Source organism: Urocampus carinirostris, chromosome 5 (genome assembly GCF_059441175.1).
Source record: "Urocampus carinirostris isolate Australia breed hairy pipefish chromosome 5, RoL_Ucar_1.0, whole genome shotgun sequence".
NCBI classification, from domain to species: domain Eukaryota; kingdom Metazoa; phylum Chordata; class Actinopteri; order Syngnathiformes; family Syngnathidae; genus Urocampus; species Urocampus carinirostris.
The window spans coordinates 25,479,404-25,498,691 of record NC_142353.1 but is presented as its reverse complement, the minus strand read 5'-3'; the positions used below and the strand labels follow the sequence as shown (position 1 = coordinate 25,498,691).

Genomic DNA, 19,288 nt, shown 5'->3' with positions numbered 1-19,288 from the left:
TTGCTGCAAGTTCTTTCCATTACAATTTATCACTGAAGAATGCGATCATAATTTTTGCATGGCCGATATTAAATATCCATTATTGATACGTCGTAATCCTTGCAGTGATACATATTTAATTGTGCACTGTTTAGGTGTAGCATGCTGTTTTCTTGGACACGACCTGTAGAGGTCATGACGCTTAGTAGCCTTAACAAACTAATGCCAGCTTCTGTTAATCACGAGGGATGAGGAAATGCAATGGTAAAGCAAAGCCACCAGGCAGTGCCTGCCATTTTTTAGCAGACTTGCTGAGAAACATGGTAACAATTTCAAACATTTGCAAGCACTTCATCCAAAATTCAAGCACGTTTCAACCCTTGAAAACAACATTAAAATTCAATACCTGTAATAACTCTGAATGTATTTGCCACAAGGTTTTATGCATGTATTCTCAATGCTAAAGTGACAAAGGCTGGCGGTGGCATTGGTGCATGAGTTATTCAACTTCAAAAATAATTTCAATAGCCAAACCTTTAACCAGATCGTATCCATAATTTGTTAGGGTTGTCCTTGGCTCCAATTTTCAGAAAAGCATTTTGTTTTGCATAATCCGGTTAACTTTATAAAGAAACCATTTGAAAATGGATTCTCTGGCCAACTCATTAAAACAACAAAGCAAGTGGTGGACTTTCGAAACAACACGGTTTGATGTTGTAGGTTGCCAAATGAGAACAGAAAGATGAAAAATCAAAAAAGGGACATTTCTAGCGACGCAAACACCATCATTTAATGCTTTTTTGTATACAATTCTATATGTCGCATTATATAGGAGACAAACATTATCCATCACTTCCCCATAAGGTTTGTCCTTATTAGGGTAAATTGGAGTCAATCCAAGCAGACTTCAGGCACAACTCCACAATGTATTGATAAAAGCAATGCCAATTTGCTTTTGCCCATCAACAGCGTTTGTATTATGCATTGGCATTAGGAAAGTAGGCTTTGTTAAGAGATTTGGTGGATCAATTTGGCATTGTGCAGGCGGTATTCTAATAAACAGCAGTGAGCAATGAAGACTGAAGAACAGTTAGGCACTTGTGTGGAGAATCATGTGAGGAATTCTTATGTTCCTAGGTGATTTTATACAACAGCTTTCTACTTTCCTTTACAGCAGGAAGTTAACAACAGGGGGCATAATTTGTAAAAAGTTTAGGCACTATAGCGATAAGTTTACAGTCCATCCAAAAAGTATAGGAAGCGTAAAGAGAGGAGTGAGTATGCTGAAGATAATTAGGTTTTAGATATAAAAGAAGTGTTTTAAAAAGTTGTGTATTCCATGCCTTGCAAATGTGTCAAATAGCTCAGAACAGGACCTAAAATGAAATGCCAAACTGATAGTTTCTTTAGAACAGGTTGGAATCCCTTATCTAAGGTTTGGCTTCCCTCCCAGTTCTTCTTGCAAGCTTAAAATCCAATCATAATACAACAGAATATTCTGCTAGTTTTAAAGGTTGAGCTAAATTATCTTAGTACATATTTTCAATAACATTTTACAAAATATTTTACAGCAACTTACAAAAGTATAAAAAAAAAATACTATAAAAATAAAAAATTGATATTTCAGGCAACGATGATCATTTTTAAGGATTAGCTTTCTTTATTTACAAGTAAAAATATAGTTGGATCAACAAATTAAAATACAGTAAAAAATACAATAATGAAATGGTTGGTAATCGAAAATAACTTTGTGTACTTTCTTCTTTTTAAATTTAATATCTGGTGGAATGCCCACTGATTAGCTATAATTGCATCAAGGCTGTGGGCCATTATTTGCATAGTTCATATAATTTGCTTTCCCAGGACTTTTGGATGGTATCCATGTGTGAAGGATGGAAACAACTAAATCAAAAAAATCTTACATACGATATATCAATGTTTACAATGTCTAACTGCTGCTAAGTTCATTTAAAGGTATCCAAAAAGATCATTTTTTTCTAACTAGGCACATAACCTGAAGTGTTCCTCCCCACAATCATGCAGATTGGTTGCAAAATATTCCACGCCACAGGCGACTTGAGAATTTTAGTCTTAAACTAAACTACACCCATTTGCCCAGTTTACTCTAGAGCTGTGACGTCATTGAAGGAACACAATACTTTCAAATTGGCGGAATTTTGTTTCCACAACGTATGAGGCAGGTCCGATACAATCAGTGATTATAGTGAACAGCGATTGTATTCAGCTCATTTCGGCTTTGAGAAATTGGAACTGGGCATGTTGTGTTCACGTTTGTCACAGTGGTCGTTCCTGGTTAGCCGGGCTGCTTACTGTGTGGTCGGACAGCCTTGCATTTTTCAACTGAAGCAGGGGTCGCCTTTCATTGATGGCTCCCGGTAGGCACCCATTAGCATCACACAATGTTATCTTAGCCTACCGTGTCCATCGGTTTATTTCCGTGAAGGTTCACGTTAGTTGCTGCAGCCGCTTTTAATGTTGGTTCCTGGTTAGCCTGGGTGCTTACTGGGTGTCTTAGGTTGGAAAGCTTGGCGTTTCTCTGCCAAGGCTGAGAGAAACGCGAGCTTTGTATAGCTCCCCTGTTAGCCCATGTTAGCTCTCCATGTGTTATTTTGGCCAGTCAGCCCCCTGTTGGCTGCTCGCCTAATGTTGTGCCCCAGCTGCACCACAATGCCCAAGTATTCTCCAAAAACACGACCAAAACTTTGCTTCAAACACTCATATTTGGTCAATGGCTCTCTAGGGTGCCAGTGTTACTCACATGTCGTCACAGCTCAGAGAGTCAAAGACAAGGCAGGCGGTTATCAAAATGCTCTCTTACACAAAATACTTGGATTAGATTTTCTGCAAAAAACAAGTGCTATTTCCTCACATTTTGCATGCTTTAAAATTTGGCAGTACCTTTAAAGTAGAATATTGCAACAACGTGAGTGTTGTTACCTTGTCACATCTCATGAGGCCCAGGTAGCGCAGGGACTTGCTGCTCTCAGCGATTTGCATGGCACCCTGGTCCGTGATGTCCTTACACCAACCGGCATCCACCGTCTCTATGGTGCTGCTATACTGGCCTATGGCTATCAGTGCTGTCGACACAGGCAGGGAATTTGGGGAAGGTCCAGAGAGATAGGAGGCACAGAAATGAGAAAAGGCGTTAGTCTGACTAACCTTTCTCATGCAAATGTAACAGCATTCACACTCCCGCGGGGACAGTCTGAAATTCAAGATGAAACCGGTGCTAGTTGTGTGGCCAGGCGAGACACATTATTTTAGCGTTTATACAACACCTCGATATCGCACACATTCTGCTGGCACAAATCTCTCATACACCAGCGCTTGCTTAGACTGCCGCAAGATGAATGTACTGCAGTGTTAGCATTGGGCCCGATGCCGAAGCGCCCTGCCAGTGTTTAATTTTCAGCATTCAAGAGACTTTTTTGGGGGCACACACACATACATACACATTACCAGTCGGATGACAACTAGACAATGATGTCTAAAGACATAATTTTGGACTGGTTAATGATTTCAATTAACTGTTATTGTTTCACATTTGTTTTCTCAAACAACATACAGTTGCTAAGATATGTATAATCCCATTCATTTTACATGATCCTTATTCTGACTTGAATCCAGGTATTAGTCAGTCTAACGGTGTCGGTTTTTTATTTTAGAGTTGCTGGACAAATATGCCTCCCAAGTTCTTGACACGATAATTACTTTATAATGGAACATAATTGTCTTTACTGCTATTGATACCAACAATGAACATTGTTTGCAATGAGATTAAACATGACACTTGTATTAAAGACCGAAAGAAGGAAAATGAGGTAAAATAATGGAAGAATAAATAGTCAAAAATATTTTCAGAGTAGTGCTTGCAGAGTGGCCTTAGTTGTGCAATTCTTTGGTAAAAAAGTACAATGAAAAATAGTGCATCATAACAGTAGTGCAATGAAAAACATGTCAAAATAATTCAATAAATAAGATATGGATCACAATTTTTGTAAAACAGTGGCAAGGTGTATGTCCATCCTGCAAATGTGACCAAAATTATAATACGTGCTGGTATGGCGAAATAAAAAGTTTGCTCAGTCTCATGCAAAATTTTATTATAAACTAATTGTTGCCAGTTACTATGCTAACCAACCACGTGCGACCCCACTGGTGTTTGGCACTTTGCGTTTGCCGTCAGGTGGGGCGCTTTTTGGAGGAAAAAGGTGCGGCGCCAATGGCATCCAGTTGCAAACATGTTTATCATTTTGGCACTCGGTCACCAAATTTCTCAAACAGCTAACTGCCCTTTTCCACAGCATACGCGCATTCAATACTACACTCTTCAATGACACCTGTATACATATATGAGTCTCATTTTGTCCAGGCATTTTTGTTTTCAAATTGTCTTTTGTTCTGTTGTATGGCAAGATTGTTGAATGACACATCAAGTTTGATTTCACCACATAGTGTCCATGCAAGCCTTTTTCTGATGTTTAACATGCAAACACTCGCGATGGTTACGATGCACTTTTAATTTCTGCATACAGTCCGCTCAAAGTGTGTTCGTCACAGCAAAATCAATACAGTCTCTATCTCTGTTGTGCCTTGGTATTTTTGCACAACTTCAACAGTTGATTGATTTTCTCAACCTGATCTTTGATCCTCGACTTTCTCACAAAGTCCAATAATTAGATTGGGATGGTAGGCAGAGCAGGGATGAGTGAAATGAAAGAGGGAAACTCGACAGAGCAAGCCTTTGACTGAACCTTAACAACAATCATTTAAGAGTCATATGTTGTTTTCTTGTTTTTGCCACACAATCAATTAAGCGCCTAAGTCAATGACTCAAAATGTGCACACAGAAACATTCGAGAGCCCTAATGTTATATACATTACATACGCTATTTTGATGAATTTAGACTTTGTTAAACTAAATGATAAAAAAAAAAAGATGGATGAAGTGTGTTAACGTCAGCGTGAAGTAAAAGAAAATGATTATTGATGATATTTCACTTTTGCGTATAATTATACATCTTTCTTTATGTTCATCGATCATGTGTACAATATGAAACATACCGTACATATCATATATCTCTGGGCAAGCACTACACATGTGGTTTCTTCTGGGCTTCAGAATGCCACGAGTAAAAGCAATTATAGCTAAACATGCAGTAAAAGCTCTTTGAAGTCTCTTGGTCCAGATGGCGGCACGGTATAGATCTGTGCACCCATGACATGACAGTGCATTTGCTTTGTTTTAGAACCTTGTTATAAAGTTCAATAACATTATTCCACATGTATAATTCATTATCCGGTTTCTCATGTCTATAGTTCTATTTAATTTAGATTTTCTGTTTTGGTGGTCAATATTAAACAAGACTGGATCAACTTTTTGGACCTTCTGACCATTTTGAAACGCCAAAAAAACATGCTCACTGTGGTGTTAAGCTCCAATCAACTATATGTGGGGATTCTTGCACAATTTTGCACTTCAAACTGAACCCTGTTCCCCCCCATCACGTGACAACTCTGGGTATATTTGTTTGTATGTACAACTGTGAGGATCCTCCACTGCGAGTTTGATTTTCTCAGTAGTGTATGCAGGAACGTGACAGAGTTAGACTTGTGAAGCTCATTTGAAAAAAATACTTGAAAATTATGTGTTATGAGCATTACTGAAAAAATGCCGATGCCAGAGCTTTTAGTTTGATCTTTTCAACATTTTGAAAATGTGTGTCAGGGTTTGATTGCTCCACTAGTCCAATGCAGGCATTGTTTTCACCACTAGCATATCCTACTTACATGTGAGAATTATTTCCACCTAAATAAAACATTCTGGAAGAAAAGGCATCACCATTGCATTAAAGACAAGACATAATCATTTGAAAATATTTTAAACTGAATGAAAGAAGGTCTGGCCAGAATGAGATTGGTCCTTATAAAGTTGATTGCTCTGCTGTGGGGTTGCAAGTCGTCAATATCCGACAGACTGGGCACAAAGCAGCCCATAGTTTTCTGGGCTGTGTTGATTACTCTAGACTAACTGGCTAAACATACAAGGCGTATGTCCTTTAACAATAACAAATAGAAATGTTGCCCGTTGCCAGGAAGTGCCTCCTTCACACGAACTATGGAAAAGATTTGGCACAGTGTGAATATTAGCCTGGTTTCTGCAAGGTTTTGATTTTTCTTGGATGACGGATGAAAATTTTGATGAAGCTGAAAAAAGGATCCCTGTCAGACAGGAAGTACTGAGTTGGAATGTGAGGAAAATCTATTTCAAGCTACAGTACTTTGACAATGTAGCTAACTCAGGAGTCTAACACATTTTACCTGGGGCCGCCAGAGCTGGGGTCTTGGTGAAGTTGGGACAAAATCGGTTTTACACAAAAATGTTTGGATGAAAACATTCCACTATTTTCAAATATCATTTACCCCTGCACAAAATAAGATGTGAAAGTGAAATAAATAAAAAAACATTAAGAATCCGTATGAAAATAAGTAAATCAGGAATAAATTATTCCACAATCAGCTAGGGCTGCAGTTAAACAGTGCGTATTATTCAGGGCCTCACTTGTAGTGAAGAAATGTCATAATATATAAGAAAAAATAATAATATATTTAATATAATAAAAATAATAATATTGATAAGAATAGTTCGCAAAATGCATAAACTATCGCATATTTTAAAATCCTCATAGTTTGAGAAATTTCTTCACATTATCAGCCTCACCTAGAGGGGGGTGACATAAATGTTGGCTGCTACAAGGTACCCCAAAAAACAAAACCTGGCAACAGGCCGGGCAAACAAAAAAGAAAAACGGTGCTAAATCGTCTAACGATTTTTCATTTTTAAGTGCGATTTTTAGTATTCATTTTCGGTTGCAGAACAGAATTCTGCAACACATAGTGGTCAAACAACACACATTGTCCCTTTTTTTTGTTCATTATCCTGTGGGCTTTAAATGGCCCCTGGGCCGCAAGTTTGTGGCGTTTAAGGTAATTACATAGCTTGACACAAGTGGCACATTTCAAAGAAAAAAAAAATTCAAACCACTGAAATCCGTCAACGGATTGTTTTAGACTTGAGACTTGAGTTTCTGTTTTCCTGAGACTCCGTTTTTAGATAAAAGGGAACAAAATCAAGGACGACAGGTGCTTAATGTAGTGAATTAAAGGATGTGCAAGTCAATACATTGTCCATGCATTTCGCGATTGGGGCGCTGCACTTGCAGGAGCAAAGTGCACGCGGCTGAATTTCAATGACACGAGATTTTTCATGAAGATCCCCTGTAAAGAAGCAAATGAAACTAAAGATCATTTTGTGGAGGTCTGACGCAAACTGAAAGGAGTCGGGTAATGCATGGGGCACAAAAAAACAAGCGCCAGCAATCAGACTTGTGGCCATTAGAGCCTAATATCCCTGAGTGCGCTGTTCCTCGCCATCACCCTCCATTGGTGGACTGTAAACTGCAACCACTCCCATGGGGGTAAATGGAAATCGTTGGCTGCTTTTGTAAAGGAGAAAGGCTTTTCTCTGAAAAAGCTTTTCGCTATCGCAAAATCACTTTTGTCCACCTAGGTAGTGGCAGTGGAGTGCAGTCGATGGATGAAGACCCCACTGCACTTCTCGTTCCAATGCAGTCAAATCGGCAGTTAAGATATAGACAGCCTCAAGTCTCATAGGAGTGCAGATACACAGTTTGAGGGAGGGTAAGATCTTTTATCTTACAAATTATTTCGAAAACCCTTTACAAAAATGTAGTTGACAAGCTAATATTTTTCCATTTTCTAGCATTTCATTTTATTATATGGCCTATAATAAATGTCCATAATTGATACATAATCATTTCACTAATAACGTTCCATAGTGCCCTTTTTAGGTGTTGCATGCCCCAGTCCTCATGGGTGTGACCCGTAGGGGGCGATGACGCTTTATGGCAAAATGCCATACAGACTAATGCCAGCTGCCGTTCATCACGAGGGAAGAAAATGCAATAGCAAAGCCAAGAAAGCAGTGTCAGGGTCATTTTGCGGCTTTTTCAAGCATGTACAAGCACATCACCCAAAATTCAAGAACTTTATAAATCCTTTAAAACACAACATTAAAATTCAGGCATTTTGAAGGATTTTAAGCACTTGTATGCACACCGAGTTTTGCTACAATCCCACAATTCGAAACACCAAAGCTCTGAATTAATTTCATAACAGACAATCGACAGTTTACTTTCATTGTGCAATTTGGATTTGTTTAAAACATTCTATGCATCTTTTTAATCCCCCCAGACCTTATCTGGAGACTAGATTCAATTAATTATTTTCTGGATGTAATAACTGGATAAAAAGAAAGAGGTTTATATTTCAATTCCTGTATTTTACAATAGAGAATTAGTCTAAATTACCTACCTACCTACATAGAAAAAAAAAGGATAATTTGGTTACTGGTTTGGCCAACAACATTAGCAGAAACTATTTTACAAAACAAAGCAGTCCAGAACCTTGTACAGTACTCTCCTAATTAATCATATTTAATGAGCCCTAGAAAGTGGTTAATTGTTTTTAAAACTAGTAAAACAAAAAACAAAACCAAGAATACTCACTTGTATGGCTGAACAATGTTAAAGTTTTGGTTTTATTTTTATTCTAAAACATACCAACTATGTCTGAAGTTTCCTATATCATAAATATTTGACTTTCACTGAAACAATAATTTCTAAAGATTGGAAATATATATAAAATAGCTAAATAATAACTATATTCATCCTCTATCAATTGATTAGGTGTACCACCACTAAACTAAATCACTACATTTATCAAATATGAATATATTTTAAAAGTAATTCTAACTCATTTTAAGGAAGGAGTTTAGGTTTATACTGATTAGAGCTCGAATCTTTGCTCTTTAATACTCTGGATTGTTTGCTCCTATTCAAACTTTCCTTCAATTCACTTATTCTAAATACAGTAGTTTCAAATTATAATGATCTTCAATGTCATTAATAACACCGAAGTTAATATTTTTACAGCAAGAATAGATGGCAAATTACAAAATAACATGCATTAAAACTTAAAAGATAGAAAAATAAGAATATTAGGATAAATAGGCAAATATTTACAGGTTAGTGCTTGCAGATTGTTTTAAGTTGTCAGTGTAAAAATGTAATAGTGCAATAATAAAAGCAGTTACATATTTCAAGTGAAGAAAATATGAATTTACATCCTTATGTGCGATTGGTGTTGCCTGAGGGGAAAACTGTCTCTGGCACTGATAACCTCATTTCGTGTAATTAAATGGAATTTGTGTTGTTTTTATCAATCCACATCAATCAAAAATCATTTAACACTATTAGTCATAATTCTGTCTTTTGTAGACATTCAAACTCATTTAATGATTCCACCCTTCAATTATTTTTTGCGATAGCAAGCACACACAATTATTTGGTCTCTTCAAAAGTATAGGGACATTTGTATTCATTGCAAACCATATGGAATTTGCAAGTTTTAAAACACGCAAAAAAAGGGGATTAATCGCAATTCTGGTAATTTCAATTTTGTGACTATTATATGGATTCATTAATTATTTCTATCAAACAAATAATCTTACTGTCATGGACATAATTCTGATTGAAAGGGGATCAGGGAATTGTCTTTGCTCACTGATAAAAAGATTTCCTGTCTACAAAAACAGATGTAGTGAAGCGGTGTAACATGAGAGCAGTGTTGGCGTTGTGACTGAAAAATGTAATTACTTACAGTTACTAGTTACTCAATTAAAAAAGTAATCACATTAACCCGCAGATTACAAACACCAAAAGAAGCAAGTTACTATGAAAGTTACTATACAGTCAAAAATTACCGGAATTATTCTCATTGAAGCCGGCCCTCATAAAAAAATAAATAGAGAAACCCGTGTACAAAGACCTTTGGAAGCAGTAAAACATTCATATTTCTGTGACTGGCTCGTAAGATCTTGGGAAATGGACAATAAACACCTAGCTGAGACACTCCATATCAATTTTGTTTTCAAACACTGTGAGAATTCACTTCTCAATTTCGAGGTCCTGCCCACGGCATGAAATATTGCAAAAATAATTTTACAGATGAAAAGACAAAACTTTAGCAGACTTTGACTGTAAATCTTGTGCTCACTTTTGCCTTACTGATTAAGTTGGTTTGTTGTCCCTTTATAAGCCAGGCTCTCTCCCAAAACATTACTTACCATTCACTACTTGAGAGACAAAACCCAATATGCTCATATAAACTGACCTCAGATTTCAGTATTTTGTTTTATAAATTTATATATAGTTTGCATGTGAGTACAAAGATTTTGGAAAGTATCTCAATGAGGAAAAAAATCCAATGTCCTTACATTCTGTGCTCGAGAGAAGGCCACCCGTAGCTGTAATCAGGTATATATTTTACAGTAATCGGTACCAAGAAAAGTAAATGCATCCCAGGAATATGTTCCTTTGTAACGTGATAGTCCCAACACTGCAGAAAAGGAATATTGAGGTGGAAGAATTTGAGGCAAAAAGACAAAAAATCTCAGTTTGCCAGTCGGTGGTGACTACACACTTGCAGGCGGTAATGAGGACACACCCGACTGCCCAGCCTGAAAATGGTTTTGAAAGGGTTGAATGTGTGTGCTTGTGTAGGTGTGCATACACATTGCCTTATGTCTCTTGGTGTCTAATGTAGCACAAAAAAGAATAACAGAATAATCTAAAGTTCCGTAAATAAGGGTTGTCTCCCATTTACAAAAAGGCAATGTGCTTTCTTAATGTTTAACAGTCACCAAAGTGAACCAAACAGTATGATTTGGTCACTCAATGTATTTGCTTGGGTGACTACCGAACAAGAACTCACATTACATTACTTAAACTCCTGGGGGGTATTGCACGAAAACAAGAAAATGAATTAAGCCAGCATATGTTCATGATCTTGGCTGAATTTACCTCAAGTCAGTTGCTTGGAAGCCGGTTAAATTTTGCTTAGCTTAGATACAATGGTGTTTCATTCTCTAGAGCAGGGGTGGCGAACAAGTTTGACACAAAGAGCCAAAATCTTTAACTGTGAGAGCCACACCACGCACTGAACATTTGAGACTGTCTTTTTACCTGGCCTTTCAAGGTGCTCAATTTTTGCTTGTGTAGTTAAGTACCTTTGGGGAATTCCGTGTCAGTATTAGCATGGGCTGTGCTAAAATGACGTTGAAGATTTGAAGTCTTGAAATGGGATATCGTGGCACTGCATAATAAACAGAGTGATTTGCCATTCTGTTCAACAAAAAAGAAAGCATCTTCCCATTCTTCCTGAAATGCCCTGTGTTCATCTTCCTATTTCCGTTTCGCTTTGCATTTTACCATTTTGACAATGAAGGTAACAGTCTGCACGCTCATGAAATGTTTACTTTATTTCCCGTCATTACATGAAACCTACGCAGATGATTGGCAGTCAGTTATGTGTCCGGAGCAGCATAAAAACAACAAATCTGCCAAATTAATTTCAAAATATTATTTATTATTTGTTATTAACTCTGAAGGATTCAAGTGTGTTTAAGAGGGAAAAAAAACTAAACATGAAAAGAGGCAAAGAGCCACAGTATATAGAAAATATGATGAGGCAAAGAGCCGCATTTTTATTGGCCAAGAGCCGCATGCGGCTCTAGAGCCGCGTGTTCGCCACCCCTGCTCTAGAGCTACCTTATGACAGACCAGATTAACAACCTGGCTATGACTGTCCCCAGAGATAATTCTGGTACTTTTACTGTCAATCGTGTGAAACATGAAAAGATGTTATAGCATTTCCATGGACTTTCTTTATCTGTTGCATTATTTAAATTATCCGGAATTTATTGTTGTTTTTGTGATTCTAAAAAGAGACAAAAAAAACGTGCAGATACTATATCCATAAGGTCCCTGACAAGGGTAACATAGTATATATAGGTCAGACTTCCATTCATCTGGTCCCTTGTAAAAGAGAAAGCAGTTTGTTATCAAAGAACGATCAAGATAATAAAAACAAAATCATTAAATGGATCAGAATTAGAATGGCTGTTTTTGTCATTGATAACAACGTGGTTAGCATTGTATACAATGAGATTAGACATAGCACTTTTAATAAATGATTGTGATTTAAAAAAATCATATTTAATAAAAGACTTAAAAGATTTTAAAAAATGTTAATATAACTGGGCAAAAACTGTGAATCAAACCCATGTCCCCCACGTGGCAGTCAATGATCTTACCACGGAACTTCTGACTATATCGACTCCCATGGCTCTGCGCGGAGCCGTATAATAATTCAAGGTTTTGACTGTCTCAGGAACTTTTTGGTAGCGCAAATAATGAGGGATTATTGTACATATCAGTGTTACTTTTTCACATTTTAAAAAGATAGATCATTTTTGTGGTCTCCTTTGAAGTCATAATTTGAGAGGTGGGTGGTTCTGGCCCGTTCCCAAAATTTGCTTTATTTTGGAAAAGCATAATAACCATTTTTGCAGAATACCAGAAATGGAATGAGCCAAACCACAAAGTAAATTATCTTGAAATTACTTTTGTGTTTGCCATAAATTATTTTTTTCAGTCTCACAATACATGAATTGAAATGTAAATAAGTTTTAGTTTGTTCAATTTACTCATCAAACAACAAAATAGTTGACAGATTGACCGGATTTTTAAACAACCTTTGTTACAGCCACAGATCTATCTGCAGTAGTAAGTTTGTGCCTATGACTTTTTCTCCTGAACGTGAGAAAAAAAAAAAAACGTTATTAAAAACATTTGAAAGAAGCAACTGGAAGCTTTTGTCGGTGTCCTATTTTTCAGGTCAACAGTCTGAAACCGATTAAAGATGTGTTAGGAACATCACAGAATGGGTTTTGTTTCACTGTCTGATTGTGATAGACGAGCAGAATCCTTGTTCATCCACAAGTTTTGCGTTGCTGAGCCTGTTTCTTTAAGTATTTATACAACTCATCTGCTGTTCCATTTCAAAGGGTCAACAGCAGAGCAAAACCTTAAATCTTTGGTCTTTCATTAACTCCTGCTATCACAAGAAAAAGAACGGACACATATTTATTTCTCAGAGTGGGGCTTTGAAGCACCATAAAATAGAGGGTTTATCTACACATAAGTGTGGTCTCGGCCATGTAAACTGCTGCCCCAACAGCGAGGTCAGAAGTTGGTCAATCCCGGGATGACCGCAATGTGAGAAGGAACCTTCAGTAATCAGTTTACTCTCCTATCTGAGAACCTGACCTCAGCACTCCAGAGGTTAAGTATCTTTTTACAGGCTTATTAGATATTCACTTATTACATTGTCCTAAATGATGGTGTGCTATTACAGCTACCTTATTGCACCCAAGCCATCCCGGTGCCCATCGGCCGAAACCTTATACGCGGTAATTTGGCTGCTGATTAAGATGGAGCGTTTACTGAAGACAAAATGTTACAGCACCAAGATTTACATGATGGACAATGTGCTCTCTAAGAGGAGGGGGGAAACAAATGGGTTATAGGGCAACAGGGAAAGGAGGTCTCATTATGGTTGATGTAGTCCAGCGATTACAACTGTCAGGTCTAATGTGTAATACATGCGTTTGGTCCGTTGGCTTGTATTTGGGATCCTCAGCATTGTCACCGAGGGGTATTGCACAAATGTGGAATAGAGAAATCCAGGATAACTAAATAAGCGCACCTTGATCCAGTCTGGCCGGCGCATTATGGCTTAATCTTGTGCAAGTTTGCCGAGTCAAGATGAAAAGGCATGGCTATGTGAATCCAGCTTTAGATATTTGGGACAAATGCACTTTCACATCCTCAAAAGATCCACCAATCAGGGTTTGGAAAATAGAAAAGTGTCACCCATCAACTTTTACAGCCGTTGAACAAGCACTTGATAAGGAATAGCTAAAGATTGTGCACCGGGTCAATGAAATGACATGCTATTTGAGAGAAAGGAGTGCATTTAGTGGTCCATTGGATTTTTGCCTTCCAAGCGAGAGGCCTGTGTATGAATCCCTGCAAAGCAACTACTACAAAATCTATTTCTCCTAACATTTTGTTTTTAATCTCTTCTAATTTTGTTTCTTATTTTATTCCGTTTTATATAATTGATATTTCATAAAGAACAAACTTCTCTCTTTGACGCAGGAACAGATACATGGGAGTTGGACCGATATGTACTATACTACCCTTGTCAAAGACTTCCTTCATTTTTATGTCACATTTCCAAATCTCAAAAACAGCTAAAAAAAATACATATTCATCAATATAAAGCAAACATTTTTCTTTTGATTTAAGGGAGAAACAAGTTAGCATTAGATGGTAGTGTGCCCGCTTTGAGACTGGGAGGTCGCTGGTTCGCGCCTCGGCCGAGACATACTTAATTGGTATAATGGCGGCGCCCTCTGTTGGCTGCGGCTGCATCGACTCGCTACAACGGGTCAGGTGTATCGACATTTCGTTCTGTGTACATTGTTACAAAGAATGACAATACAAAGGAAATTATTATTATTATTATTATTATTATTATTATCAAATAAGAGAACATATAAAAATATTATTGTTATTTGTCCCAATTTGCTAGACTAAAAACGTTAGGCATACAGTATACTAAAGTAGGAAAAATGATCCTTAACATTACAATTAATGATCTGTCGATGGTTCAGGTCAATTTATTATCTAAAACCAGTTAACGGAGAGCTCAAATAGCATGAGGATCTCAACTGTTGCTTGAGCTGGCATTTTCAAGAGTTTTGGGTCTCAAGGTTTCAATAACTGATGGAATAACACACAACGCTCATCTTCAAAGCTGAGCATGGTCACGCAAAACAGACCAGGGCTAATGTTATAAAGAATAAGGTACTAAAACCAAACACGAGGAAATAATTACCATACTTTCCAGGCTATAAGAGCACAAAAAAACCGCCAAACTGTGTAAGCACTTACTGTACAGTTTTTTGTTTGTTTTTGTTTTTGCCTGTAGTAGTTGCATGCACAAGCTGGACAAGCTGATACCAGCAGTAAGCAGTCAAGTCTTTAGTGAAAGCCTTTGGGACTGCTAGTGAACTGTTTTTTTTTCCCCAAAAAAACAAAACAACTATATACCGAAATTCTCGTGTTTAGAGGTATTCGTATGAATAGGTATGACTGTAATTTTGCTCAATGAGGTTAATACTTTATTTTCTGCTGAGAATTTCTCAGACTAATATCAAGGCCTCAAAGTCACATTCACAAACACAACACAGGACAACAGTGTGTGACTTGAAGAAGCTGATGTCTGATAACCTTCCAGAAAAATCCGCCGAGTGGAAAGTGGGAAAGCAGATTGTAGAGTTTGGCAAATGAGTGACAGCAGGCGGCGCAGATAGAAGAGAAGAGTGATGGCCAAGGACAGATAGACGGCGTGAAGGGCCGACAGGAAGAGATGGAGCTGTCGCCGAGTTGACCTCAACAAGGTTTTTTTCAGTGCGACAACGGGACACTAAACGGGTTGATGTTATTCATGGCGGCTCAATTGGGCCGAACATCGCCGAGGAGTGTAGCGTTAGGAGTATTTAATGAGACTTTAGTCGGCCGAGCACACTCAATTTTAAGGGGCCAAACAGAGACGGGCAGAAGAAAGGGCCGACAAAAGAAACTGATGCTGACAAAGTGTTTGCAATGCTGAAGCACAGTGACAGACCTTTTGGAATCGCGTTTTCTTTCTTATTAATACACTGCCTACCATTACCACAAAAATGAAAGTGAAAAAAGGCTAGTCCCCTTGTCTGAATAGAAATAATAATAATGAAAATGAGCAACATTTTTAAATCTTACTTTTTGTATTCTAAGATACTTGAATCACTTTAGTAAAATGGAAAAAAAAGATAATATATGGCATACAAAAGATAGTCATCATAAGAATGTCTTTATTACAGTAGAATTAACTTTATTAAAATAATAAAATAGGTATGACCACTAGATGTCGAGGTAGAGCAACGGCAAACAAGTGCTACAAAGAACAAGGAAGATTTTAAAATACAAAGACTCGAAGTGACCAAATTCCACTTTTTTTCTTGTATTTATTTTACCCAACCTTTAACAAGTTATTTGGAAGTATCAGTAGCGTGTAAAATACACATTCAAATTTCTCTACCTATGAGTATTTAAAAAAAAAAATGCATTTTTATATGAGTGATCATGTTTTTTTCTAGTTATTATTCATATCAATATTGGTTTGTAATGAACAGCTATTTATCTAATGCACAATGTCCCAGAAAAGAAAATTTAGAGTGCACACACCTCTGATACTGTGATGCCAATTGCTTCTTCTAACGCAGCATCTATTCAAACACATAAATCATCCTCAACTTTGATTCTTCTTCATACATGTTTAACTAAAAAGTACAAGCGAGGAGAAAATACTGTAGCAAACATTCAAAGCGTCAAAAAGCTCCATTGGGAAAAAAAGCAGACAGAAGACAGAAAGCAGTACACTGTACAAAGACAATTTGTACAAGTCTGACTGGAATTATGATAGCAGTAGTTATGCTTTTGCTGGTAGATTACGGCTAATCCTTTAGCAAAGAAAGCAGGTCTTAAGGGTAATTACACGCTACTATTGAATGCAGAGCCAAGAAATGGGTCTCTCCCTTGCTTATTCCTCTTTTATTCTATGGGAAACACATGCATTTTGAGCACTGTTTAGACAGAATGCTCGTACATTCTCAAGGTTGGACAAGTTTGAATATAAATACATTTACAAGTTGTGGCAATATCCTAAAAATATTATCCTTGTCAGAGCTTTGCTATGCAACAATTAATTCCAAATTTGCATCAACCATCAACATAGCTTCACGCACAAACCTTAATCACATGTGTGTCCGTGTGAAGTGGAAGGGTCAATTGGGGTATTTGCAATGCTGGGGCTCCACAGTGGCGCCGATTAGTTTATATCAAATTGCTCCCATTGTTTCCCAACAATTATGTTAGAAGAGTTATTTTAAAGGACACAAATCTCCACAAACACATATACAGTGTTTTTCACCAACAAATACGAAAAAACTGCGTATGGTAGAATGCAAACAATAAATTGTATTTTCAGCCTTCAGTCAGCCAAATAAACATTGCAAGTCTCTCTTTGTAGATGCTTTCATGGAATCAAAAACATGCAACTATGAGCCATTTGTTATCAATTTCAAAAGTGCAAATATATGATATTAAAATGCAAGTAGGATATTTCTAGAATTTCAGACAAAATTGTTAAACACAGATTTAGAGTTCGGCTTAGAAAAAACAAAGTAAAAAGGTGTAGCGTATGGTGACTACCAATACTTATTAGGGTCCCACTGGAAAAACATGGTTAGATCAGAACATTTTGTGAAATGGCATTGGTAGAGTAAAATAATCAAAGGTAAAAAAATAAAAATCAAGTGTTTACTTTCGAATGACATTTAAACGTAAATGGTCTGCATTTATATTGCAGTTTTCAAGTCAATGAAGACCTCTCAAAGTGCTTTACAATGTGCTCCACACTTTTCCCTTTTACCCACTAACTAACCGATAACTACCTGCTATCGGGGGCATTAGGGCTTAGGGTTCTTGGAAAATACATAGATCCGGCAACAATAAGCAGTCTGGAAAATGGGTGGCTGACTAATCACATGATAAAAAAATGGCAAATAAAGAATGCACAATGAATCAATAAGACTAAAAATGACAATTACATGATTATAATCTACACAATGAAGTACAAAATACTGTATGAAAAATGTATTTTTCTTGAAGAAGGGCCACAATGGGTCACCAGGGACATGAGAATACCTTTTTCCTCATTTGCTTTTTGCAGGCCGGATTAAAAAGCCTGGTGGGGCATAGGTGGCCCGTTGGCTTTAGGTTGACTCCACATACAATAGAACCTAAACCTTCCTTTCAAATTACTCCTGAGTATACTTTCCACAAACAGAAAATTAAAAAAAATGCGACTTGTAGCAGTATTTATAGTTATATTATGGGTTGTAGCGTTGTGCCATTTTGCTACTTCGACATACGAATACAGCCCCCACCCCCTTCCTGCCACAGGCAGGATGCCAAAAAGAAGAGACTATTCCCCTCATACCAATGCAAGACAGAAAGAACAACGCGTCATGAAATTGACACTGTCTAAAAGCCGTGCATTATGATTTTGAAATGCAGTCAGGGCTAAAAAAAAAAAAAGGCATGGAACACACCTATAGTACATTTTCACAAGCCGAGACAATATGTTGACATGACTTCATTTCAGCAACAACTTGTCTTGTCTTTAAATACTTTGACAGGACTCATAAGATATCTTTTATACAAAACATCAGCTAAAAAGTGTTTTTTTTTGTTCCATTACATACTTAAAAACGTGAAAACTAAGGAACTTTTCTTTCTCGGGAGGAAGTGAACCCAGACCACAGAGAAAGTCAATAGCTGAGAAGGCATTTGTGAAAAACAAATACAAGGTGAATTATTTCCTCCCTGGTATAATAGACTAAACCAATTGTTTCGTTACCACAAACACTTCATTCGATGACTCATTTTTCAAACATCTGCTGCCAACCTACGGCAAGAGCAAAGCAGTGAGAAAATTATTTCATTAGATCAAATTGAGTCAGAAGTAACCGGGAAAACTTTCCCGGCAGCAGTGAAAAGTTCCCACAGAGTCGACAGAAAGGCGTCGCTGTGGACAAATATCATCCTACTGTCATGGCCTCAAGCACTTTGGAGCGAACGTCAATCAAATTCCCGTTTTAAAAAGCATACTTTTTTTGCTCCAAGTATGGAGAAGCATGAAATATTATATAGTGTGTGTCACATTATTCAGTAATATGCACCAATTCCATTCAAAGTCAACATAAATATAATTATTGGATGTCTGTTGAAAAAGGAATTAGACCACAGCAGGGGTCTCCAACATCCCCTGAAAAAAACCTCAGCATGAGGAAAATTAAATAACCTTAAAAATATGTCGTACATGAGGTAATGCCCTTTCTACGATGACCAAGCTGCAATGGATGTGGCAAGGGCATCGATAGACAACACATAGTCTAAAATAAGCATGAGTCATGATTGATAGCCAGTGTTGGGCACGTCACTTTTAAAAAGTAATCAGTAATCGTTACTCACTACTTCTTCCAAAAAGTAACAGAGTTAATAACGAGTAAAGTAACAAGTTACCACGGAAAGTAACAATTATCGTTACTTCGTAAAGAAGTTGTCAAATAATTTTCTGAGCAGTATTCAGAAGGACAGGTATTTGTGTTATAGAACTTGTAATATTTGTT

At 37.2% G+C, this 19,288-nt stretch overlaps 1 protein-coding gene across 2 annotated transcripts in view; it reads right to left on the bottom strand.

Moving 5' to 3' along the window:
* Positions 1-19,288, bottom strand: part of fbxl17 (F-box and leucine-rich repeat protein 17) — a 343,256-nt gene that overhangs the window by 31,135 nt on the left and 292,833 nt on the right. For both annotated transcript variants that reach the window (XM_088336306.1, XM_088336305.1), the window contains one exon: positions 2,938-3,080. In XM_088336306.1, the coding sequence (XP_088192432.1) occupies positions 2,938-3,080 (143 nt within the window). The remainder of the gene's footprint in view (positions 1-2,937; positions 3,081-19,288) is intronic.